Source organism: Rhinopithecus bieti, unplaced genomic scaffold, assembly GCF_001698545.2.
Source record: "Rhinopithecus bieti isolate Rb0 unplaced genomic scaffold, ASM169854v2 scaffold_5216, whole genome shotgun sequence".
NCBI lineage: Eukaryota > Metazoa > Chordata > Mammalia > Primates > Cercopithecidae > Rhinopithecus > Rhinopithecus bieti.
Genome location: NW_016805021.1, coordinates 277,749 through 304,756, shown reverse-complemented (window position 1 = coordinate 304,756; position 27,008 = coordinate 277,749). Strand labels below are relative to the sequence as shown.

Sequence of the window (27,008 nt, the reverse complement as noted above, 5' to 3'; positions counted from 1 at the left end):
GTGGATGCATGCATGTAAAAAAAAAAAAAAAAAAAAAAAAAAAAAAAAAAAAAAAAAATCTTGGCCAGTGTTGTAGAGAAATGAAGTGTTGTTTCATCTGCAGTTCCTCTCCAGTACTTGCTGGTTGGGAGCACTGGCTCCCGGGAGACTGGTGGCCGTGACACTCGAGCCATTAACTGAGAATGCTGTCTAATCCCTTGTTTTCATTGTTGGTGTTCCGGCCAGGCTGCCCGCACAGAGCCTGCCCGTTTTCATTGGCTGCGGGAATTGTTATTGGAGTGGCTGACAGCTGTCTGCCAGGCTGCCTGAAACTGCCTTCCTGTGCTCTCCGCTGCTGCTCCACTTCACAGCGCTATTGTTCCTGTTGAGCCTTTTTCTTAAAATCTTTCCCAGCTGTATCCTGATATGGTAAACCACTTAAATTAGCTCCAGATTGTTCTGTTTATTTTGTGTTAGATAAGCGACAAAATACAGTCCCAGCGGCAGGCCAAGAGGAGGGTGGAAGTCGGGGGAGGGAGGTCAGAGGACACAAGGTCTTTTACAACACAAGGTAGAGTTCCCAGACAAAACTGTGAAAGGCACAAGTATGATACAGTCACTGGCCTGGCCATTTATATGTGACTCTGAGGGGCCGGGTGAGCAATAACGTTGCATCTGCACACACCTCATTCCAGAAAAGAAAATCAAGACCCCAGCATACAGCTACGCTGGAAGGGAGCTAAATTTCTATTATTGGAAATAGACACAGTATCGCTGTCAGGTTGGTTGCCATGCCACCTGTCCAGGTACCATGTTTGATCCCCTGATTACCACAAGAATTCCCTCTTCCCCCCACTTTCAATTATCCTTCTGTAGTGCAATGTATGGTAACTGACGGGCTCAAAACTGGCCCACGTTTGCCAGTCTCCCTATATGCTCAGCACTTGAAAATGAGTCTTCTCTGCTGTAATCTAAAGCTAGAAATCCAAAGACATTGAGTCACCAGCATAGGTATTTTCCACACAGCTGCAAGTGAAAGTTCACAATGGACTTGACCGCTATTTGCTTATGCTTGCCATCTGTGCAACTGCTCTACCCATGGCCTCCCCCGCTTTGTGGTTGTCTTCTAACAGGAGCAGTCCATGCAAAGCCTTCCTGAATACTTAACAAAATTTTAAAAAATATAATAGATACCGTCCTAGCATGAAGGCGCTGCCTTTGTGATTTTTAGGAATTAACCCAAATGAAATATGAAAAATAAACTTCCGAGTGCTTTAACACAGTTAAAGCGTGCAAGCAAAACCAGCAACCAGCTGAGTTCCGACAGTTACTGAGAGTTTTGTCTGTGGTAATTCAAGACTCCCCAGGAAAGATCTCATGACTCACTCCAGTGTGGCTGGGCCTCCAGTCCTTAATCTGAACCAAAGTCCTGGAAACACTTTTCCGCCACGCCGAGAGAAGGGGAGGGAAGAACAGGGTCAGGAGTGATCAAATGCCCTTAGAAACAGTCTCTTTCTTTCCTTTTGGGAAAACAAACTCACTGTGTAATAAAAAAGTACAAAGCCAACTTTAGAATAATAATCACCCCGCCCCATCCCCTTGCCCTCTGATGGAATGTGCCTTGTCTTCTCCATCAAGGTCTAGCTGGGGGCTTGAACAGCCTCCCTGTTGCCTCTAATTCCCCAGGTTTTACCTTGCTCTCCTTTCTCTGTATCTTTTTTGCCCTTAGTTGTGTACAGTCTTGTATTTTTTCACATAGGCTATGCTTTCTGTAGATGTTGCCTCCCTTGAAAGCAGGGACCATGTGTTGAACCCCTGTTGCCTTTCCCCAGAGAAGTGGGCACCTAGCAGGTGCTTAATTAAGATGTGTCAAATAATTGTTTCCTTTTTTATTCTTACCTGACATGAAGTATGCTCCTGTATTAATTCAGATAAAGGTTTAAAAAATCAAAACGGATATCACAAGTTCCCTTAGTCCATTCTCATTAAAATCATGGGCACCACCTTCCCATGCTCTCCAGGATGGAGGAAGTCAGCAAATACCTTTCTCATTGATTACAACTAAAAACTCTGGATAATACTGAAAGCAACTATCTGAGGCTTCTTAGAGGTACTTAGGTTGGTGCAAAAGTAACTGAGGTTTTCGAAAACTGCAATTACTTTTGCACCAACCTAATATAACAGCAAGGATAAGGAGAATAGGGACAGAGAAGAAAACAAAATCAGGTGAATGGAGAGTGGGGAATAAAGTCAAAGCTTCACAAATCCCTTGTGTGGTGAGTTTCGGAGGTTTATTTTCTTTCCTCTATCTCTTGACTTTGACCCAAGAGCCAGTGGAATTATGGAACTATGCAGCAGGCATTGGCAGCAACATCTCCAAGAGAAACCTCCTACTTCTAACCAGAGGTCTAGGAAAGTGTTCTCTTGCTCAAGAATATGGGGAATTCCTATTTTATTTGGTTTTTCTTTTCTTTTAATTTTTTGACATTGGGTCTCACCCTGTGACCCAGGCTGGAGTGCAGTGGTATAACCTTAGCTCACTGCAGCCTCTGCCTCCTGGGCTCAAGTGATCCTCCTGCCTTAGCTTCCCAAACAACTGAGACTGCAGGTATGCACTACTACACTCGGCTAATTTTTTTTAAACTTTTTTATGTTTTGTAGAGATGGGCATCACACTATGTTGGCTGGTCTTGAACTCCTGGCCTCAAGTGATCCGCCTGCCTCAGCCTCCCAAAGTGCTGGGTTACAGGTGTGAGCCATAGTGTCCAGACTGTCTTTTCTTTTCCTTTCCTTTTTCTTTCCTAACTCTACCCCAAGACAGGCCCCAGATGAAGATCTGCATTGGTGTTGTGATGGGGTTTGGGTACCTAAAATCCCAAAAGAAGACCCACACTTCTGACCAGAGTGTGAGATAATCTCTGTTATTTTCCTTTTTTTTTTTTTTTTTTTTTTTTGCTACTTTGCTCCCAAAGGCAACCTCAGTTATTATACAGAAGTGCATGACAGAATGGGGAACTACAACATGAGAGAAACCTGTTTTTCTGATCAGAGAAACCATGTAAAGGGGCCCCTGGAGCAGAGGATGGGGGTGGATCTAAAGGATCAAAAGGGAGGGAAGAACTGGAGAAGAGGATCCCCTGGTTCTGTGTGTGAGCTGAGCCCCAGGCTCACCTCCAAGCTGCATATATGCCACACAGACCCAAAGGGGCAAAGCAGAGGCTTCAAAAACTCAACTGCCATGTGAACCACTGCCCAGGTCCTAGACTAACCCCTGAGTGGCACATGTGCTGGGCAAATCCAAACATCATAGCAAAGGCTTTAAAAACTAAACTGACATTAGAACCACTGTCCACAGAAGGTGTGACAAACTTGTGGTCTGAGTCTCACTAGGTTAATTCTCTGCTTAACCAAACAAACATCAATACCCTTGAGACGATTTTAACCAGACCTAGAGGCTCAGAATGTAATATTCAAAATGTCTAGTATATAGTTCAAAATTACTCATTATACAAAAAAACAGGAAAATATGAGCAGTACTCAAGGGAAAAGACTAAAAATAGATTCTTTATTTCAGCTGCGATGACCTCATTTGAGATGATCATCCAAATATTGGTGGTGTCAGACAAAAAGTTTAATGTAGCTACTATAACCATTCTCCATGAGACAAAGTTGAACACTCTTGAAATGAATGGAAAAATAGCAGTGAAATAGAAACTAAAGCCAAACAAATGAACAAACAAAACAAATGAAAATTATAGAACTGAAAAATACAATATCTGAAATTTGAAATTTACTCTTGGGGTCCAATAGCAGAATGGAGCTGATAAAGAAGAGTCGGTGAACTTCAAGATAGATCAATAGAAATTACACAGTCTGGGCTGGGCATGGTGGCTCATGCCTGTAATTCCAGCACTTTGGGAGGCTCAGATGGGCAGATCGCTTGAGGGTAGGAGTTCAAGACCAGCCTGGCCAACATGATGAAACCCCATCTCTACCAAAAAATACAAAAATTAGCCAGGTGTGGTGACACATGCCTGTAGTCCCAGCTACTCGGGAGGCTGAGGCAGGAGAATTGCTTAAACCCAGGAGGCAGAGGTTGCAGTGAGCTGAGATAGTGCCTCTGCATTCCAGCCTGGGCAACAGAGTGAGAACATCTCTCAAAAAAATAAAATAAAATAAAATAAAATAAAATAAAAGCAAGAAAATTATACAGCCTGAAACAGAAAAAAGGAAGAAAAACAGTGTTGCAGGGACCTATAGAACAATATCAAAAGGTCTAGCATTTATGTCATTAGAGTCCAGAAAGAGAGCAGAAATATTAGTGTAGAAAAAATATATAAGGGAATAATGTCTGAAAACTTCACAAATTTGGTGCAGGATACATGTACAAGTTCAAGAAGCTCAGAGAAATCCAAATAGGATAAACTCAAAGAAAACTACACCAACATCATAATGAAACTGCTGAAAACTAAAGATGAAAAAAAAAAAATACCTTGAAAGCAGCCATCTCATTCATGGGAATTTACCCACAAGAAATGAAAGCATGTTCACACAAAAAACTATACCCATATATTTGTAGCATCTTTACTGATAATTACTAAAAACTGAAAAACCTAAATGTCCTTCAACTAGCAAATAAACAGATGTGGTACTTCTGTGCAGTGGACTACTACTACTCAGTAGTGTAATGAACTGTTGATACATTAGCATGAATGAATCACAAATGCATTATGCTGAATGCAGGAAGCCAGACTGAAAAGATTACACACTCTATGATTTTTTTTTATATGACATTCCAGAAAAAGCAAAACCTTAATGATGGAGAAACATCAGTGGTTGCCGGGGCGTAAGGCTGGGTGTACAGTTTGTCTACAAAGAGGTGATACGAAGGAGTTATCACAGTGTTAGAATGTTCTATCCTGATTGTGGTGGTATTTATATGACTCTATTTGTCAAAATCCATAATGATGCACACCAAAATAAGTGAATTGTACTGTATGTAAATTAAAAAATCACCAGCACATGATTTCATATCCGATAGGGTTAATATATTTTCATGACTGTCTGAAGCATAGAAAAGATTCATGTAATCTCTTATCTATTTTGAAGTCATTTTCCATTTGATTCCATAAACTTTCAGGAAGCCAAAAATGGAATAAACAATGATATAGTCTCTGATACATACAGAAAGCTTTCCAAAAAAAGAATTTTGTGTTTCATATGCCAGGCAGATGTTTTGTGGGGTCAGCTTACCACAAAAGGCCTCGCTGAAAAAATGCAATATAAAAGTAGGGATCCGTAAGAGAAAGAGAGGCACATTGACTCCAGAAGAGGTCTACTGTTTTATAAAAGAAGCCAAGCAAATTTGATGGACTGGTGAAAACAGAACAAAGAATCTGACATGTCTTGGAAGCTCTGGGCTTTGATAATTAGGGAAGTATTTAGAATGCTGTCTTGAGGAATCACATCTTTTGTGCTGAGCTATATCCCTGCTTGTGTTCTGAAATATATATGGAGTGAGCAGGCTTGGACTGTTTAAATGAAGCAGATTTTTTACATTGTTGTGACACTAGGAAGACTTTTCCTGAATGTAGGACTTTTTCTTTAACCCACCTCTCATCCAAATGGCAAAACATGCAGGATGGGTGCTTACTTGCAATGAGATCCCCCCAGGTGACCAGAACTGTATTTTCTGCCACTGCTTATTCCCCCTCTGAAGTTCCATCATCATTTTGCTTCCTCTTACATCATTATGGGTCTTATCAATTTTTACACATAAATACATTAAACAAAACTGTTGGTTTTAAGAAACTTTTGACCTATTCTAAGACCTATTCTCTGTTTTTCTATTAAAGTTTTATGGTTTTAGCTGTTACATTTAGGTCTTTGATCTATCTTCTTTTTCCTCATACGGTATTGTTTTATTGAGATATAATTCATATACCATGAAATTCATCCTTTTAAAGTGTACAGTTCACTGGTTTTTAGTATATTCACAAAGTTGTGCAATCATCACCATTGTCTAATTCTAGAACATTTAAAAAATTAAAGTTACAAGAAATTCTGTACCCCTTAGCAGTTGCTCCCAACTCCCTCTCCTCCATCAATCACATAATCTGTGTTTTGTCCTTATGGATTTTACTAAGCTAGACTTTTCATATATGTGGAATCATACAGTATATGGCTTTTTGTGTCTGGCTTCTTTTATTTGGCATAATGTTTTCGATGTTCATCCATTTTGTAGCATAAATCAGTGTTTCATTTCTTTTTGCTGATGAATAATATCCCTTTTATTGCTATACATTGCTGAAAATATACATTTTAAAAAATCCATTCATCGGTTAATGGATACTTGGGTTGTTCCTACTTTTTTGGGCTGTTATGAATAATGCTGCTATGACCACTCAGGTACCAATTTTTGTGTGGACACATATTTTTACTCATCTTGAGTATATACCTAGGTGTGGAATTGGTAAATCTATGCTTAACTTTATGAGGAACTGCTAAACTGTTTGCCATGGTTTGAATTTATCTCCTAAAAGATCATGTGTTAGAAACCGAATCCTTCTGTCCTCATGAATGGATTAATGGGGCTTTTGCCATCATGAATAGATTAATGTCACTATCACAGGAATGGGTTCATTACCTTGAGAGTGGCTTTGTTTTAAAAGTGAGTTCTCTCTGGCTCTCTTGCTCTTGCCCTCTTATCATATGATGCCTTCTGTCATGTTATGACACTGCGTGAAGGCCCTCACCTGGTGCCAGCACCATGTTCTTAGACTTCCCAGCCTCCAGAACCATGAGCTAAATAAACTCATTTTCTATATAAATTAGCCAGCCTATGGTATTCTGTTACAGCAACAGAAAACAGACTAAGACACTGTTTTTCAAAGCAGCTGCATCATGTTACAGTCCCACCAGCAATTCATGAGTGTTCCACTTTCTCCATGTCCTTACCACCACTTAATCCTATTGGGTACAAAGTGGTATCTTCTTATGGTTTTAGTTTGTGCCTCTTGGAAGACTAATGTGGAACATCTTTTTGTGTATCTATTGACCATCTATTTTTGTGTATCTTCTTTAGAGAAATGTCTATTTAAATCCTTTTCCAATGTTTTAATTTGGTTCTTTATCTTTTATTAATGAGTTGTAATATGATTCATCTTTAATTTTTATGTGTGTTATAAAGTAGGGTTGGTCAAGGTTTTGTTTATTTTTTTAACATAGATAACAGAATACTCTAGCATTTTTTTTTTTTAACGATTTCCCCATAGGTTGGTTTGGCACCCTTGCTAAAAAGCAAATGACCATTTAAATGTGGTTGTTTTACTAAGGCACTCCATCCCAGTTCTGTGAAATCTTGATTACTATAGCTTTACAGTAGTTCTTGAAATTGGATAGTATAATTCTTCCAACTATGTTCTTCTATTTGAAAATCGATTGCAGTCTTGGGATAAATATCACTTTATCATCATGTTTGTGGTAGGCAGAGTAATCCTCATCTCCCTCCTACCTCCAAACATGCCCTAAAGCCTGGAACCTGTGAATATGTTATGTTGTATGACAAGGGGAATTAAGATTGCAGACCAAATTAAGGTTTCTGATAAACTGACCAGAAGATGAGGAGATTGTCCTAGATTATCTGGTTGGGCCAATGCAATCGGTGACCTTAAAAGTGGAAGAGGGAGGCAGAAGAGGAGGTCGGGTAATATGATATGAAAAGGATTCAAACATCATTGCTGACTTTTGTTTTGTTTTTTTGGGGGGGGTTTTTTTGTTTGTTTGTTTGTTTGTTTTTGAGACAGAGTCTTGCTCTGTTACTCAGGCTGTAGTGCAGTGACGCGATCTCGGCTCACTGCAACCTCCACCTCCTGGGTTAACGCCATTCTCCTGCCTCAGCCTCCTGAGTAGCTGGGACTACAGGCACCCGCCACCATGCCCGGCTAATTTTTTTGTATTTTTAGTAGAGACGGGGTTTCACCGTGTTGGCCAGGATGGTCTCCATCTCCTGACCTCATGATCCGCCCACCTCGGCCTCCCAAAGTGCTGGGATTACAGGCGTGAGCCACCGCACCCGGCCTATTGCTGACTTTGAAGGTGAAGGAAGAGGGCATGAATCAAGGAATGCAAGATTTCAAAATGGCAGTGTAGAAGCAAGCTGGCTTCAATCCCTCAATAGAAGACCAAAAACAAACATACAGCATCGAGAGTTTCACCAGCAACAACCCAGAGTTCAAGTATGAGGATGAGACAGTTCCTAGGGCCACAGAGAAGTGGAAAAACCTTAAGCATGATTGGAGAATCAGACTTCCACATCTGCGAATCCCCTCCCCTACATTCCTTCAGCACTAAGCATGTGGAAAATCTCCCTCAAGTCAGTTTTTACACTGGAAAAAGTGAAATTGAGGTGGTCAACCAGCTTCCTCACCTTCTTGAGTTCCACAGCAGGAGTCCTGTCCCTGCCTTAACTCGTGGGAAGCATTGTGAGTGGCTGTAGGAAGAAATATCTCTGAGAACAGGCAGCAACAAAGGTCAGAAGGTGAGACTACCATCCCCAACCCTGGAAACTCTGCTCTGTAACTCAGCCAAATGAGACACCAAATCAGAGTGGCTGTTCAGCAGCAACACACTGTAGGAGGTACATTCCACAGGTCCCACACTGCTGACTAGAGGTTCCTGCCCAGGAGCCTGTGGAACATACCTGGGATAATCCCTTTGGGACCTCCCCCATTTGGGACAGGCAGTGCTGCAACCCTTTATTAGAGCCAAATTGAACCTGGGCTTATGGCGCCACCTAGAGCCGAAAAGGAGGCAGCAACCTAGTTGCAAAGATTAAGCAAATATATTCAATGAAAAACAAAGCAAGCTGGACAGAGAAAACTAGAATCAATGACTAATCCTTCAGTGCAAAGACATAGACATATACCCACAAGTAACAACAGCAAACAGGGAACCACAGTCTCCCCAAAGGACAAAGCAAAAATCCAGTGACTGACCCTAACGAGATGGCGACTTGTAAGCTTCTGACCAATAATTTAAAATAGCAATTTTAAGGAAACTCAGCTATCTCCAAGATAATACAGAAAAGCTGTTCAGAAATTTATCAGAGAAATCTAACAAAGAGATTGAAATAATTTTTAAAAATCAAACAGAAATCTTAGAAGTTAAGAAATACATTTGCCAAACTGAAGAACTCTTAAGAGGCTCTGAGCAGCAGAATGAGCCAAGCAGAGGAAAGAATCAAAGAGCTCAAAAACTAACTGTTTTAAAATACACAATCAGAGACAAAAAAAGAAAGAAGAACAAAATGTAACAAAGACCACCAGCAATGTGTAAAAAATTACCTCAAAAGACCAAATCTAAGAATTGCTGGTGTTAGTGTCGAGAGAGTGGAGCAAGAACAAGGGTTAGAAAGTCGATTCAAAAGGATAAGAACTGAAAACTTTCCAAAACTTGAGAAAGATAGAAATATCCAGCTATAGGAAGGTCAGAGGACACCAAACAGATTTGACCCAAATAAGACTACTGCAAGGCATAGAAAAATCAAACTCTCAAAGGTCAAGGATGAAGAGAGGATCCTAAAAGCAGCAGAAAAAAGAAGCAAGTAACACATAAAGTAGCTCTAATTCATCTGGCAACAGATTTCTCAAAGGAAACTAAACAGGGCAGGAGGCAGTGGAATGGCATTTTCAGATTGCTCAAAGAGAGAGAAAAAAAGCCTGCCATCCAAGAATATTGTATCCGGCAACATTATCATTCAACTATAAAGGACAGATAAAATCTTTCCCAGACAAACAAAAGCTGAGAGAATTCACCACTACTAGACCCATCGACCCATCTTGCAAGAAATACTTAAAGGTAGTTCTTCAATCTGAAAGAAAAAACACTAATGTGCAAATGAAAACTTTTCAAAGTATAAAACCTACTGGTAAAATTAAGTACCTGGACAAACTCAGAATACTCTATTACTGTATTTGTGGTATGCAATTCACTCATAACTCTAGTATGAAGCTCAAAAGACATGAGCCAAGGAGTGCAAACAGCCTCTAGAAGCTAGAAAGGCAAGGAAATGGAACTTCCAGAAGGGAATGCAGCCCTCTCAACACCTTGATATTAGCCCAGTGAGACCTGTGTCAGACTTGTACAGGCCTCAGCAGCTGAATGGATTGTACAGCCTGTAGAACTGTACAATAATAAATGTGTATTGTTTAAACTGCTAAGTATGTGGTAATAGAAAACTAGAACAATAGAAAACTAATTATCTTTTTATATAAAGCTAGATTTGATTTCCTAAATATTGTTAAGGATTTTATACCTATGTTCATTGTAGTTTTCTTTTCTGTAATGTCTTTGTTTCATTTTGGTGTCAGAGTAATGCTGGCCTCATAGAATAAGTTGTGAAATACAGGATTCCTATCTACTTTTTGAAAGAGTTTGTATAGAACTAGTATTATTCCTTTCTTAAAAGTTTGGTAACGGCCGGGCGCGGTGGCTCAAGCCTGTAATCCCAGCACTTTGGGAGGCCGAGACGGGCGGATCACGAGGTCAGGAGATCGAGACCATCCTGGCTAACACGGTGAAACCCCGTCTCTACTAAAAAAAAAAATACGAAAACTAGCCGGGCAAAGTGGCGGGCGCCTGTAGTCCCAGCTCCTCGGGAGGCTGAGGCAGGAGAATGGCGTAAACCCTGGAGGCGGAGCTTGCAGTGAGCTGAGATCCGGCCACTGCACTCCAGTCCGGGCGACAGAGCGAGACTCCGCCTCAAAAAAAAAAAAAAAAAAGTTTGGTAGAATTTGCCTATGAAGGCATTTGGGCCTGAAATTTTCTTGGTGGGAAGGTTTTGTTTTGTTTTGTTTCTTTGAAACAGAATCTTACTCTGTCACCCAGGCTGGAGTGCAGTGGCGCAGTCTCGGCTCACTGCAACCCTTGTCTCCCAGGTTCAAATGATTCTCCTGCCTCAACCTCCCAAGTAGCTGGGATTATAGGCGTCTTCCACCACACCTGGCTGATTTTTGTATTTTTAGTAGAGATGGGGTTTCTCCATCTTGGTCAGGCTGGTCTCGAACTCCTGGCCTCACGTGATCCACCCACCTCAGCCTCCCAAAGTGCTGGGATTACAGGCATCAGCCACCGCACCTGGCTTGTGGGAAGAATTTTAATTACTAATTTCAATGTCTTTAATAAATATAGGGCATGTAGGTTATCTATTTTTTTCCTGAATGAACTTTAGATTCATCATTTTTGAAGTCTTAGTTGCTAGAAAAAAATGTTTGAAACTTGGTGAATTTTCTCATTAAAGCAGCTTTCTTTCAGTGCATTTTTTGAATATAGTAAATATAAGTATTTTATTATATTTATAGAATATATTTTAGATCTGAAAAATTATGAGATTTCACATATTACAAAAATACAAATATTATATCTGAGTCCTTATTCACTAGGAGATCTGATTTTAACTTGATTTCCCATACATTTATGCCACTCACATGGGCCATAAACATGCCAGTCACTGTGATAAATTTACTTTGTAAATCAATTAATTGACTTTGTGATTATATATATATCATTTACAGTGATTCTGCTTCTAAGAAGTGGAACCTCTTTCCATATGCTGACAGAGTTATTTGTAAGCTTACAGAGGTTTAGGCCAGACCCCAAACTGTGTTAAATTCACAAGGTAATGAGTGCTAACCTGTGAAGCCTCTTGAAAGAGAGATCACTACCTATCACTGGCCGTATGTCCCAATCCTGCCATTGTATAGGGCAGTGGTTTTTACTGAGAGTATTTTAGAAATTCACTTGAGTGTTACTGATACTTAGTGAGTAGGGGGCCCAGGATGCAATGCCCCTAATGTCCCCACACAGTAAGGAATTGTCCCAAGTCCTGTACAACTTACAAAATACCCTGCTGGTTGGTCATGAAGATTAAAGGCCTGTTTATAATTTTCTGAGACCAGAACCTAAGTCTGTTTTACACATAAACACAAAGTAATTTTGTGTGGTTTTAATATATAATTAATATTCTAATCTTTATCCTAGCATTTATCCCTGCTCTCTCTCTCTCTTTTTTTTTTTTTTTTTTTTTTTTTTTTTTTGGTATTTCTAGTATAGAATGGCCTTAAGTCCAAATTTATTTCATCTATAATTGTATGCAATCATCTAACCACTTTGCTATGTCTTTTAGGATTGAGCCTGCACATTTTCCTATGAAGTACATGCTATTATTATTTGGCCTTTTCTACTCTGTATTACACTGATAGTTATTTTTTTAGTTAGACATATAGTTACGGTATTGTGTATAAATTCCATTTCAGGACAAAGGAGCATTATAAAATATTTATTATGAAAAGGGTGGGGGTGTTAGATTTGAAAAGCTTGAGAGGCATGTTATAGAAACAAACTTTCTTCTGATTTCAGTACTTTTCCTATCATTATAGTTGCGATTACACAAAAATGTAAAGTCTTGGAATGAGTCCATATTACTGCTTAAAAATAACCAAAACAATAAAAATGGATTTAACTTCTATTTCACCTACAAAATAACCTAACACAATTATTATATCTATCAAATCCAGGACATCCAGCCATAGTGCTCACACATATGCACAGTAATCACAAATTTCAGTGCACAAACTTAGATATGCAAATCATATAACTTACTTCTTTTTTACCCTGTCACTGAACTCAGTACCGCTGGGGTCCCTATTCTGCTGGGTGGAGGAAACCTGGTTACAGTCAATTAAATCATCTCAGTTAATTCATGATCTCATCCTGGCTTCCCTCCAGGGAGCCAGTGCATTGGAGCTGAAGGAAGTGTGTGGTCCATAGTCATCCTTGCACAAGCCTCTGCAGAAACATTCCTGTTCCTGTCTGGCCTTTTGATATCATCCATCTACATCATGCTGCAACCTCCTTGCCTGCGGAGACTCTTTGGACCATCTCTGTGCCACATTTGTGCCCTTCTCAACAGCAAATCCAAAACATTCATCAGTGGAGCTGCAACCCCTTCCTCACTGTGGTGTGAGAAGCCTCCTAGCCTTCCTTCCATCACCTTATGCAACCATTGTCATCTGCTGCTGCCACACTATACTGGACACAGAACTGCAGGGAGTCTTGCTGTCCTCTCATCTGCCCCCAGGCTCCTCCAGGGAATGAGGCATGGTTCTTTCCATTCTCGTATCCCTACATCCATTATTTCTTCTACACTAGATCCAGTCCTGGGGGCAGAGCCCAAGATGTGTGCTTAAGGTCACAGCCATGTCCTTTAGCTTCGTTTCCAGTCCTCTCTCTTCCCCTGACTCTGAGTGATTGCTTAAGCTAAACCTATTAGCTCATCCACCTGCTGACTATCCATTTCCAGAGCCCAGACATGGACCTCCCTGCCTGCTTCCTGGGTTGAGGGTCACAGGGTGACAGAATTACTAGGAATGAGAAAAGCTGTTACTTACTCTTTGGAAACATCATTCCAGTGGAGATGCAAGGCACATGAGGCATACTGCTTAGCCTGTAATCATTTTCTCTGTTTTCAGTCTGTATGCCTAACTTTATGCCAGGATAGTGAAAGTTTTCATGTGCTTATCGTTGTGACCTTTGCAAGGTATCAAGTGAAGGCAGGCACATTGTATTGCTGTAGATAGATAGGATTAGTGACAGGAATATGGGATATAAACCTTTTTGCTAGGTCTAAACCATCCTTAATTATGCCATGAGTCTCTCACTGTCTTAATGATGTAGGGTCATCATTTTAATTTTTTTATTGTATTATGCATCTTTCAGTGGTGTCTTCAAGATACATCAGTGTGGGTCATTCAATGTCGGAGAAATAGGTAAAGACACTTTGGTTTGTGGTCTACTTTTACGATTTATATTTTTCTTCTCCTTTCCTCCTTCTACAAAGATTATGTCCAGCAGTATGCATCTTCCTGAGTTGCAGATTCTAGCCTGCTGTAAAATTAGGGCACCAGACACCACACATATTGCTAGAACTGTGTCTGAGACTGAATAGGCCCTGAGTTAGCCTCTAATTTCATGGGCTTTGTGGTGCCTATTGTGGTAACTCAGGAGCATTTGTTTTGATTTGTTTGTTTGGTTGGTTGATTGGTTTGGTTTTTCATCCTGGCCCTTGACTGTTCATCCCTTTGTCTCCTGCTGCAAGGCCTCCTGTTAACCATTTGCCTCTCATTAGGCATGGAGCCCCAGGCTGCTTTCCATGTTCTTGCCTCCTGAGCGGCCTCCTTATCTGCTTGGGATGTCCAGTGTCAATCACTGGATTCTCCCCTCACTCTCACTGTGCATGGCCTGGTCAGAGGTGGGCTGCTGCCCAGGACTCTGGGGGCTCACAGAGTTTATTTTACTTTGTCTTTAGAGCAAGTGTCATCTGCAGATCCGTAGGGGATCTTGTTATTATTGATTTATTAAGTATGCATTCAATATTCAAAATTCTTTAAACAGACTGCTTCATGTTTGGATGTATTGAGTTATTTTTGTTTCTGCCATTAGATGTTTTACTCTCCAGTTATTCTTCAGGGAGGATTGTGCTCATCAGTGTTCTCGTGACTTTTGTTTGCCTCTCTCTGCATTAAACACCGAAACACCAGTGAGATCCTTTAGAATCTGGCAAAACTTCAGAGAACTCTCGGGAAATGAAACTCTCTGTCCACTCAGTTTGGTTTATTGATTTTTCTGAGTAACCTTAAAGGCATATCTTACTACTTAAGAAGTAGAGATTCAGTAAAATGTTGTTTCTGCTCCAAAGATAAAAATTGAGAACACTTAACTTGTATTATATACTTGGAATCATAAAGACAAATTGAAATAGTTGATTTCCACCCAAATAGAATGTGCTAGCTTTCTCTGGCTTAACACTCTCTGAAAACACATTGACTTCAATTTCCATCTTTCTCACCGCGCAAGTTGTTAGTACACCTGTTCTTTTGAAACCACAATTCCGTTTGTTCCTATGTCTTGATGGTATTTTCACTTTTCTCCTGCTGCCCTTGAACTTGCCAGACTCTCCAGCACTTGTGTGGTACTTTTCGCATTCATTACTTCTCTAGTGGCATTACTGAAGGATAAATAGCTGTCTAGTCAAAATCATCTGGCCGCGTTCAGTGGGTTTTAGGTCTGAAAGGGGAGCCGAATAATGTGTGAGTAAACTGTAATACTCTGCAAGGGTGCCAAAAAATTAGTTTGCCCAGAAATCCATTAGTAAAAAATATCAAACATTCCTAAAAATTAAACAATAGGAAAAACAAACAGGGTTTTAGTTGTTTAAAAGGACAGAACAAACATTTGGTACTTTTACTCGCTTAATACGTCAAACATGGGTCTTCTGTGCTACTTGTCAGGGGGATTCTGAATATGAAGATTAAACCTAGCATTACCCATACCTCCTAAGTGAGAGCACCTCAACATTTTATACTTACCTTACAACTTTCATCTAAAGATCTCCAAGATCTGTGACTACTTATGTTTTAAATTACAGGAAAAAGTTAAGTTGTTTGCTTGCCAGTAAGTAATAAATTAGGACACTGTTTTCCAGTTTCCAGTTCCATAACTTGTAGAGAACAAACATTTTCAGTCTTTCAACAGACTTTGGAATCTTTTCATCCTTAATAAATGTTAAAGGAGGGATAAAACCCCATTGGTATCTTAGCATTATAAGAAATGGCATTAGCCTCATTAAAGTGAGGAAATATTTTACTACAACCTTTTATAACATTTTTCTTTTTAATTCTCATTCATGCCTGATTTTGCCTTTTCCCTGCATCCATCTTCTTTTAAATCTGAATCTTTTGGTGGCTACATCCGTGTATTAGTCCATTTTCACACTGCTGATAAAGACACACCCAAGACTGGGTAATTTATAAAGAAAAAGATTTAATGGACTCACAGTTCCACGTGGCTTGGGAGACCTCACAATTACGGTGGAAGGTGAGGGAAGAGCAAAGGCACATCTTACATGGCAGCAGGCAAAAGCAAAATGAGAGCCAGGTGAAAGGGGAAACCCCTTATATAATCATCAGATCTTGTGAGGCTTATTCACCACCACGAGAACAGTGTGGGGGAATCTGCCCCTATGATTCAGTTATCTCCCACTGGGTCCCTACTACAACACATGGGAATTATGGGAGCTACAATTCAAGATGAGATTTGGGTAGGGACACAGCCAAACCATATCGGTTGGTTATTTGGTGCCTGGCTGCCAGTTGCACTCCACCAGAATCCTCCTCTTGCTAGCCCAGCTGGACATTCTCCTTGCTGGTGCTCTTAGTCAAGATGTAAAGCCTGGTTAGTGTCTAAGCTGGTGGTCAGAGCACTTATCTACCCTGAATGCTGCAAACCATTTTAAACCCCTACAAATAATCAAATGTGTATTTGAACAAATCTTCAATTTCTGGTGTTTAATTTGAATCTCAGGCCATTGTTATAGTGTTTTCTTCTTTGATAATTGATGTCCTTTATTTAAACTCATGGGAACAGAAAGGCGTTATCCTGGCTCTCCACTGATAGTAACAACACCCCTCACAATTCATTGTGTTGTTGCACTTCTCAAGAAATTACCTATAGAACAGAGAATGCAGGCTGGCGTGGTGGCTCATGCCTGTAATCCCAGCACTATGGGAGGCAGAGGTGGATGGATCACCTGAGGTCTGGAGTTCAAGACCAACCTGGCCAACATGGCAAAACCTTGTCTTTACTAAAAATATAGAAATTAGCCGGGCATGGTCGTGGGCGCCTGTATTCCCAGCTACTCATGAGGCTGAGGCATGAGAATCGCTTGAACCCTGGAGACAGAGGTTGCAGTGAGCCAAGATTGCACCACTGCACTCCAGCCTGGGTGACAGAGCAAGACACCATCTCAAAAAAAAAAAAAAACAAAGAATAGAGAATGCAATCTAGGAGGACACTATTCTTAGAATACTTTCATCTTATGAAAACATGATGTTTTGGAGTGTGTCTATAATACTTAAATCTAATATATGTTTAATAAATATCCAGATAGGAGCCTGTTCTGTTCTGTGTACTTTGCTGGTGCTGATGACTGGCATAAATAAAAATAGCTAATATTATTTAGCACTACTTCTATGCCAGGCACAATATTAAGGTGGGTATTTTGTTATCCTCATTTCTCAAATGAGGAAACTTAGGCTCAGAGATTGAGTACTTGCCCAAACTCACAGTGCTTAGCTCCTCTCAGTTCCCTGCATTTCAGTGAAATTAGACATGGGGCAGTAGGGGTAATAGGGGAAAGTGATGATGGTCATAAAACACCTAGACCTATACCTTTTTGTTTATATCTAGTCATCATTTAGCTCAAGTTTTCCTTAACTTCTGGCAGCAGAGTATACCTAATAGTATAATTAGTCTTTAATTAAGGAGCAGCCTTGACACAGACACCCTAGTCTCCAATGTGTGATTGCATACGGCCTCCTGCTCCCTGTGCCTGGGCTCTCATCTCTCTGATGGTCACTTGGCTGGCTCTGTCCTGTCCTTATGGTTTCAGCTCCTCCACAAAGCCCAGTCATTGCCTACCATGAATGGAGACATCTTATCTCTTTTTCTCACTTACTCCATGAGGGACAGGACCTTGTCCATCATGTTTGCTGCCCTTTTCCCAGATCTGGAGTGGTCTGTGGAACATGGCAGCACTCAAGAAAGATGTGTTAAAGGAATGAGTGAGTTCTTTCTTCCAGGCCAGGACTGATGCTTCATGAAATGCTCCTAATCAACCCTCTTAGACTCCAACATAGCTGACCAGGAACCAGATTAGATAAACAAATCTGATATTTGTGGGTTTGATTTACTTAAATCCTCACTGGGGTCCAAGAGCACCCCTTGCCAGTTCCTATAGATTACACAGCAGTATGTAGAATGGCCAGTGAAAAGGCAAGGTCACAGAGTAGCTGGACAAAGGCTTAGAAAAAACAATGCAGTGACCAAAGTTAATGTTTAGTGCCTTTAACCTCTATTTTTGGTGAGTGGCCTTTTCCCCATTTATTCGTTCCTCCAAGTCATCGAGCCCTTCTCTGTGCAGGTCCTGTGCTAGGTCTTGGAAATACAAACAATAAGAAACTTTTGCTCTTGAGGAGCAGAGTTCGTGGGGAAGACAAAGCCATGAACAACTGTTGAACAATAGACAGAGCTAAGTATAGTAGAAAATGTGCATATAAAATATAGGGGAAATACAGAGCAGAAATGAAGACCATCTAGGGCACTAAGTGGCAGGTTCACAGAAGATGTGATCTTTAACCCGTGGCATTGTAGGCAAGAAAGCCAGCAGGTGCAAAGGCAAAATTAGGATGAAAGGGCATGATATATTCTAACAACAGGGAGAAGTTCGACGTGACTGAAGCTCAGGGCCCTTTTTATGGGGGAGGACAGGAGTTGATGCCCAAAAGGAGGTTGGGGCCAGATCTGAGGGATTCTATATGTGGGCTGGAAGTTGGAACTTTTTCCTGATTGGAAAGCAATCAGGTCTTTAAACATGCATGTGGCCTGAATGATTTTGGGTTTTACAAACACCTCTGGTGGCAACTTGAAGCAGTATATAAATTAGCCCAGGAGCCCAGATAGAGGAGTGCTTGACCCGAGGCAATGGGCTGTAGAAGGGGGGATGATTGGAAAACTATTTTAAAGATAAACTTGGCAGAACCAAATGCACATTCTGTCAGAAATGATTCAATGTAGTGCAACAGGGAAAGAGTAGCCAAGCGTGGTGGCACACACTTGTAGTCCTAGCTACTTGAGAGGCTGAGGTGGGAGGACTGATTGAGCCCAGGAGATCGAGGCTGCAGTGAGCTGTGATTGTGCCACTGCACTCCATCTTGGTTGGCAGAGTGAGACCCTGTCTCAAAAAAAAAAAAAAAAAAAAAAAAAAAAAAAAATAGAGAAGATTTGAGAATATCAGAATGTAATTTGAATATCTTCTCCAAAATCTTTTAGCAGGAGAAGACTGAATTTACTGAATCCTTTAGATGACTACCAAGACATATATTAGCACTCCAGTTTGCATCTCAGTAATTTTAAAAAATCCAAAGAATCAACCATCAACAAGCAGATACTTTTATGGGACAAAGAGACTTCTCCATTTTTGAAATGATGTTGCCTACTTATCTGTCAGTCACCCTTGCATCAGGGCCGTGTTCAGAGAGATGTCCAGGCCTGGTATGAGGCTGGCTGCTAGAGCCTTCCTTGCTTTTCCTTTTGTGATCTTTGAGTCAGGGTGGGAAGGATGGATAGGGTAAGCCCCGGCTGAAGCATCCACAGGGATGGTGGGGTGGAGATGATGTTTCGGGGCAGCCGTCCACGGCCAAGCCACACATTAAATTGTTTGGGGAGTAGTCCTAAAAATTAATGCTGTTGTCATGGTTTCATCTTGATTTTTATCAGCTGGATATGGATGAGGCTTCATTGTCATATACTTAATGTTTTGCTCAGATCTTTGGCAAACCAATGTTTTCCATGACTTTTGACAGTTATTTTTGTTCAATAATGAATAATAAAGTGAGATTTACGGTCTGTATATGATAATGTTTGTCTTATTTTGACATTTCTTTTTTATACAGCAAAGGCCTTATAATTAGATTTTCCCTGTGCCAAAACATTGCTGCAAAACCATCTCCCTGAAAAAACGTTTCTTTGCTTCCTTTAGGAGCCGGCGTCATCTTATTTTGATTTGGAAGTTTTTTCATATGTCAGTCAGGAAATGAAACAAAAATTTCTCTTGAAAATGAATTCTTAACAAGAAAGAAATTACCTTTTGCTGAAAAATAAAACTGGAAGGGAAAACAAGAAGAAACATCTTTGAAATGCTGATGGTTCCATTGTCTTTTTAAATTCTAATTTCTGTTAAACTTCAGTGAGCAATATGGGAAACTCCCTTTTCCACCTTGTTGTAAAAGAGCTTATTTTATTACTGTTGCTACTCCGACCAGTTTTATGTGGAACTCTTTGAAATACCCAGGAGACTGAACTAGAACTTATGGACCTCACCCGATTTCTCATATAGCTAACCAACTAATGGCCTAACTCAGTGGATTCTGCCCCGTTGCTGATAAGTGGCAACCATTGGCCAAGTGCCATCTGTAGGGGTACAAGGACAGGCGAGGTTGAACTGCCCTTCTCCTGAGGCCACATCTGCGGTTGGCGCTATGCCAGGAGAGTCTTGGAGAAGTTGTACATGTGTCCATTGACAGTGCTTTCTCTTTGGAGTGCTCTTGGAAAAAATAGCTGTTGATAGAATCGCTTATTGCTAATGGCAAAACATCACAGAGAGCTAATTGCAAAAACAGTCACACTCACTACATCCGTGGCCTCCCCTAATGATATGTGGAAATACCTTCCCTTTCCTACAGTAGCAACAGTGGCCAAATTCTCTGTACAACCCAGAGAATTTTCCTATCTGAGTCATGATTGAAGAGCCGCTCTTAGAATCCTTGTCGCCATCATCTCCACTCTTATTTCCACCACCATCTTCATCCAGTACTTTCTGTTGAGCACTAACAAACATGTGCAACTGAAGGACACTACATAATATCTCAGAGAAGTGTATCTATTTAAAACAGACAACAGGCTTCTAAAGTATTGAGCCAGCATCACTTATAGCAATCCAGACAACAGAGTGAAATAATCATTCTGTCTCAGCCTTTCTTGATATCATGAGAAGAGTGTAGGCATTTCTTTCCAGTGTATTTTTGTATCACACGAACAGCACCTTCTTCTAAGTTTCGATACATTGGTTATGGGTGACTGTTACTCTGTACAGTATCATGAACATGGAGGAATTTCTTCTGTCTACTGATGGTGACCTTTTGTTGTTTTGAATATACGGGTCTGCTCAGCTTCAATATGAAATGGAATGTGTATTTCAAAAACTGGCCTGAGTGAATGTTTGGGCCTTGAGTTTTTGTCAAGAAGTGCTTTGGGGAGGTTTGAGGAAAGGTTCTTGTAAGTCTGTGATGTCAAATGATGAGATTGTCACCGACCCATGTGTTGAAGAATTGTTTCCTCACCTGATCTAACTCAAGACTCTTCTCTACTCCCTTTCAAGAAGCACAGAAAATAACTGAGAACTGGTGTGTTAAAGGCTCCACCAAATGTCTCTTTGGCAGTAGAGCCTTGAATTTCTTCCCTACCAGCAGCTAAGGTTTCTCTAAAAGGAATTACCATCACCTTGGAATAACTTCCTATGTACACTCACAGGAAGAGTGTACACTTTGCTGAGGGTGACCGTACTTGTGGTTTTCATCAGGAAGTGAAAGTTTCTGTGGCCTACCTGTGTGAGTCCACTCTCTACTAGGGATAGCAGGAGCATGGTGCTCCAGGGGCAGGGGCCTGGGGTGTCACACAGACCTTGTTGGAATCCTAGCATTGCCATCTATTCGCTGTTTGACTTTTTCAAACCTCCTTTAAAAACAGTGACAAAATGCTTATCATACTAAACTATTTGGGTTGCTGTAAATTTTAAGAACAGCAGCAGTTGCTACCATTTATTGAGCACTTAGGTTGTGTCAGGTACCCTGCCAAGAAAAGATCATAAGCATTGTCACTTCACTTCCATCATAATAGATGAAGTAGTGCTATGGTTTGGATGTGGTTTGTTCCCATCAAAGCTCATCTGGAAGTCTAATTGCCAGTGTGTCTTGGGAGGTGGGGCCCAGTAGGAAGTGTTTGGGTCATGGGGGTGGGTTCCTCATGAATAGATCAATACTGTCTCCCAGGAGTAAGTTCTCACTCTCAAGGGAATGGATTAGTCCCCAGGAGAGTGGGTTGTTACAAAGTGAGGTTCTTCCTCCTCTTTGGTCCCTCTTTACCTGCACCTGCTTCTCCTTCCACTTCTCTGCCATGTTGTGATGCAGCACAAAAGCCCTCACCAGCAACTAATGCCACTGCCCAGCGCTTGGACTTATCAGTCATCAGAATTGTGAGCCAAATAAACCTCTTTTCTTTACAAATTACCTAGCCTCAGTATTCTGTTATAGCAACACAAAATGGACTAAAACAATTAGGGATCGTCATTTCCACATGAAGATGAGGAAACTGAGGTGGTATATCACCCCTGGCCACACAGCTAGTGAGTGTCTGGCCTCAGGCTTCTATTCCAGGTCTGCCAACTCCAGATGCTGTGAGAGATAATGCAAAATCAGAGTCATTCCTAGTGCAGTCAGTGCTTAACAAATGTTCATTCTCTTTCCTCTTCTTTTTTTTTTTTTTTGAGACGGAGTCTCGCTCTGTCACCCAGGCTGGAGTGCAGTGGCTGGATCTCAGCTCACTGCAAGCTCCGCCTCCCGGGTTCACGCCATTCTCCTGCCTCAGCCTCCCGAGTAGCTGGGACTACAGGCACCTGCCACCTCGCCCGGCTAGTTTTTTGTATTTTTTAGTAGAGACGGGGTTTCACCATGTTAGCCAGGATGGTCTCGATCTCTTGACCTCGTGATCCGCCCGTCTCGGCCTCCCAAAGTGCTGGGATTACAGGCTTGAGCCACCGCGCCCGGCCTAGATCTCTAATTTCTTAATAAATTTTTATATGTAACATCCTATACAGCAGGAGGTCTGTCATACTGCCCTCATGTGGCTTATTTGGGTAATATTTTTGTTTGTTTGTTTTTTAAGTTTAATGCAAAGTATGTGTTATTTTAAATGTGTCTCTAAAGTCACCTAAATATGTGGAAACTTTGGGAGTTTGTATGATTCTATAACCTCAGTATATAAGAAATTGTACTTTTTCTTTTCTACTGTCCACTTTAATGTGTAACTCTGAGCCCTCACCTGGCTGGGCAGATACTTAACTTCAGTTACTCTACTAACTTCTACCCTGTCTTTGCCAAGATCCCCTATTCCCTCTGTTGTCTTGGAGGAGAAAGCTTCTCTTCCTTGGTATTGTACATAATGAAGCTTTATTTCACTATCCTGTCAAGAAGGGAAGAATTTTTTTCACAATTATTTTTTCCATCCAATGCTCTGTTTACAGAAACATTTATCAGCCACTAGAGAAATACTCAGCTTTCACACTTTAGAAAGAGATGTTATTGCCAGGGAATGGAATGTTAATTCATTTTCCAGTTTAAATTGTAGAATTTTTTTTTCCAAGAGGAAAACAAAAAGGTCAGTTTTTTTCCCCACTTATGAGGAGCATTAAGTCACGAAGTAAAATTCACTTAGTTTTCTCTTCACGTATGGGGAGGGTCCCAGCTTCCATGGACTCATTTTCCCATGCTATACAAAGTTACAGAGGTGTATTTGAAGTTTAGTGGATTATTTAGCATAGGGATCTCTCCAAAGTGCATATCATCAAGGGTCTGCTTTGTTTTCCAGTGGCCCTCTCGATGGAGGATTTAAAGGTAGATATGTGTCACACTGGGCCTTAGTTATGTCTGAGTAGTGAAAGGCAATGTCAATGGGAAAAGGGAATTTAGGGTGGGAGGCAGGAATATTTCGTTTTATTATTATTATTATTTTTTAAGCACCATTTAATAACATGTACAAACAGTTTCTGGTTTTTTTTTTTTTTTTTTTTTTTTTTGGATGGGAGGTCTGCTTCTGTCGCCAGGCTTGGAGTGGCAGTGGCGCGACTCGGCTCCTGCAAGCTCCCCTTCCCGGGTTCACACGCCATTACTCCTGCCTCAGCTCCGCGCGCGGGAGTAGCTGGGACTACAGGCGCCCGCCATCTCGCCCGCTAATTTTTGTATTTTTTTAGTAAGAGAACAGGGTTTCACCGTGTTAGCGGATGGTCTGATCTCCTGACCTGTGATCCACCCGTCTCGGCCTCAAAGTTGCTCGGGATTACAGGCTTGAGCCACCCGCGCCCGGCCGTCTCTGTTCTTAAATGTATTTAAGAGTTAACATCATCCTCATGCCAAGACCTAACTGTGTTTCAGATAACGGAGGGCAGACTTTGGCAGGGGGTAATAACTGGCCCCTTCGAGGAAGAAAATGGAGCCTGTGGGAAGGAGGCGTCCGAGGTGTGGGCTTTGTGGCAAGCCCCTTGCTAAAGCAGAAGGGCGTGAAGAACCGGGAGCTCATCCACATCTCTGACTGGCTGCCAACACTCGTGAAGCTGGCCGGGGGACACACCAATGGCACCAAGCCTCTGGATGGCTTCGACGTGTGGAAAACCATCAGGTACCTACATCCTTCCCTTTTTCCTCCCAGGACAGAAACTCCAAGAGCAACCTGACTCCAATGAGCAAGAATGATAGCTTTTGTGTTAAAGTGATAGTTCACCTTACAAATACATGATTTTTAAGAAAGATAAATGCCTTTAGAGATATTGTAAGGATATATATTTGTAAATTATAAATTTGAGATTGTGGGCCCGTGTTTTACGTGAAGAACAAGATTGTCCTCAGCCCATCCCCCTCCATGGAAGGTCTTTGAAGCTGTGAAGTTTTGCTTAGAAGTAGGCTAGGGTATTGTTAGCTTCCTGCAGGGGGTCAGGGGACTTGTCCTGTTGCCTGCTGGAAGAATGGAGGGCAAAACAGTGGGCGGAAAGCTGGGATAGGAACTAGGGATATGTTTAGTTCCATTTATTAACAAGTATCTAACAAGTACCTACTATGTGCCATACCTTGTTCTAGATACTGAGAAATTAGGAATGAACAAGTCGGTGAAGATCCTGCCTCTCAGGAAGCTGTATTCTAGTCAGGGGAAAAAGGTGTTGGACAAGTGAACACACACAGATGAGCAAGATGACTGCCAGTGGTGATAAGTGCCAGGAAGGCAAAAAAAGTAGTATGTTGTGATAGATAGAGCGGGCTGCTGTGAAGGAGATACCTCAGGGAGCAGAACCCAGACTCAGATTTGGAAATCATGGTAGTCTTTTTCCTGTTTAACGCCCACAGTATGGAGCAATAGCCCCCAAGGTTGGGAGGCACATGCCTTAGAGAATGCAAGATGTTCCCTTGGAGTATAGGAAGAAAATTTCAATATTGTATTTGTATTGATATCCAATTTCATCTCATCCTTTTTAAAGTATATGTTTTATAAGACACATAATATGTTAGTAGACTTGTATATAAATCTAATTTATAAATAAATATGCATATATTGGAGGTATTATTTTTATGGGTGAAATGACAATTGTCTAGTGCAATGGTTTTCAACCTCTGTTTAGTGTTACAGCTCTGTTTGGGGGTAGCACCTGATTGACTGTCCCTTAGTGGCCAGGGGGAGAGGACTTCCTCATGCCATCTCTTCATCCCACTCAAGGTGTCCCAGCTCAAGAATAGTAGGTTTCAGGTTTCTAGTTAAAGGAAATACACAATGGAGTATTTTGGAGTAAAAAGCCATGATGTATTTAACATATCCTCAAATGGTTCAGAAAAAAATTGTGTGTGTGTGTGTGTGTGTGTGTGTGTATGTACATGTGTACAGAGAGAATTCAAATGGACTGCAAAATTAAATAAAAGAATGTAGGTAAGGTGCGTAGGTATTCTTTTGTTATGTCTTATTTTGCAACTTTTGTAAATTTGAAATTATTTTAGAATAAAAGTATTTTAAAAGTAGGAAAGTCTGACAGTACTGCACCCACATTTCCAGAAGGCCAACAACTGACTAGAATCAAATAGCTGCTGCTTTCTGTAGATGAAGTATCCACCCTTCAAATCTTCAGTCTCTGTTGCTCCCGAGTTCCAATACAGGTCCACTACACCCATTTATGTTACCTACCTAGTCTCTGTAGGCATTTAAGTTTATGGTCTGTGCTGAACATAATCATAGTATTCACCATTCTGGAAATACCATGCTTTAACCAATCTCCAGTTGCAAAATATATAGATTATTTCTTATCTTTTTATATTATCAATTTTTCTGGAATTAATAATTAATGTAAAAAAATAGTAGGGTTGGCCGGGCGCGGTGGCTCAAGCCTGTAATCCCAGCTCTTTGGGAGGCCGAGATGGGCGGATCATGAGGTAAGGAAATTGAGACCATCCTGGCGAACACGGTGAAACCCCGTCTCTACTAAAAAAATACAAAAAACTAGCCGGACAAGGTGGCGGGCGCCTGTAGTCCCAGCTACTCGGGAGGCTGGGGCAGGAGAATGGCCTGATCCCGGGAGGCGGAGCTTGCAGTGAGCTGAGATCCGGCCACTGCACTCCCTCCTGGGCGACAGAGCGAGACTCCGTCTCAAAAAAAAAAAGTAGGGTTGAGCAGCCTAAGATTAGTTTTTACAAAGGAAGTTTGATAGCTATTCAAGTTTAAACTTTAAAGTCCTGTGAGTTCAGGAATGGATAGAAGAAGTGTTCAGCCAGGCCGCTCAACGTCACACAACATGGAGTCTATCGGTTCTTCTATAATGGGCCTCACCCAGAAGGGTGAGACTAGGAAAGGTCCTCATCTCTTACAAACCCAAGGGAAAATCTGATTTCATTAGTTCTATTACCTTCTTTCAATTATTTTGCAACTCAAAGTTCCATGTTTTCCTTGGAGAATTTATTAATTTTTAAAGATCACTTTTCAAGCAGCAACATTTATAGTATTGGGTAGCCATTTCTTCACCGTTTCTAAACATTATTTTGGTTCTTATGAGTCATATTATTTTCATATTATTTTAAAATCCTCACTAGCCTCAAATTGTTTCCTCATATTCTTGCCTGAAAAGTTGATTTGTCAGTTTGGAGACAATGATGGGTTCATGACGTGTCCTTTCGAGAACTCTCTACGGCTTCCAAGTCACAGAAACATTAATGCCACTGAACAGCTCAGCTGAGAAACAAAGCAATAAAGCCTTTTCTCTCACCAGAAATTTTGAAACTTTGTGCTCATTATTTGCTCATTCATATGAGATGACTTTTTTCTTTTTCTTTAAAACATTTCTGCCTCTGTCCATGATCTAAACTTTGTATGTTAAATTTAAATTTATTTTCCTCAAGTGTGAGTACTGTATGTAATTGTAGATAATTTGCAAACTACAAAAAATAAAAATAATTGTCCGGGCATGGTGGCTCACGCCTGTAATCCCAGCACTTTGGGAGGCTGATGTGGGTGGACCACCTGAGGTCTGGAGTTGAAGACTAGCCTGGCCAACA

The 27,008-nt window shown here is 41.0% G+C and overlaps 1 protein-coding gene across 1 annotated transcript in view; it reads left to right on the top strand.

The window, feature by feature from the left end:
• ARSB (arylsulfatase B) overlaps positions 1–27,008 on the top strand; it is a 195,697-nt gene that overhangs the window by 74,661 nt on the left and 94,028 nt on the right. The window contains exon 5 of the mRNA XM_017870901.1: positions 23,859–24,102. Within this exon, the coding sequence (XP_017726390.1) occupies positions 23,859–24,102 (244 nt within the window). The remainder of the gene's footprint in view (positions 1–23,858; positions 24,103–27,008) is intronic.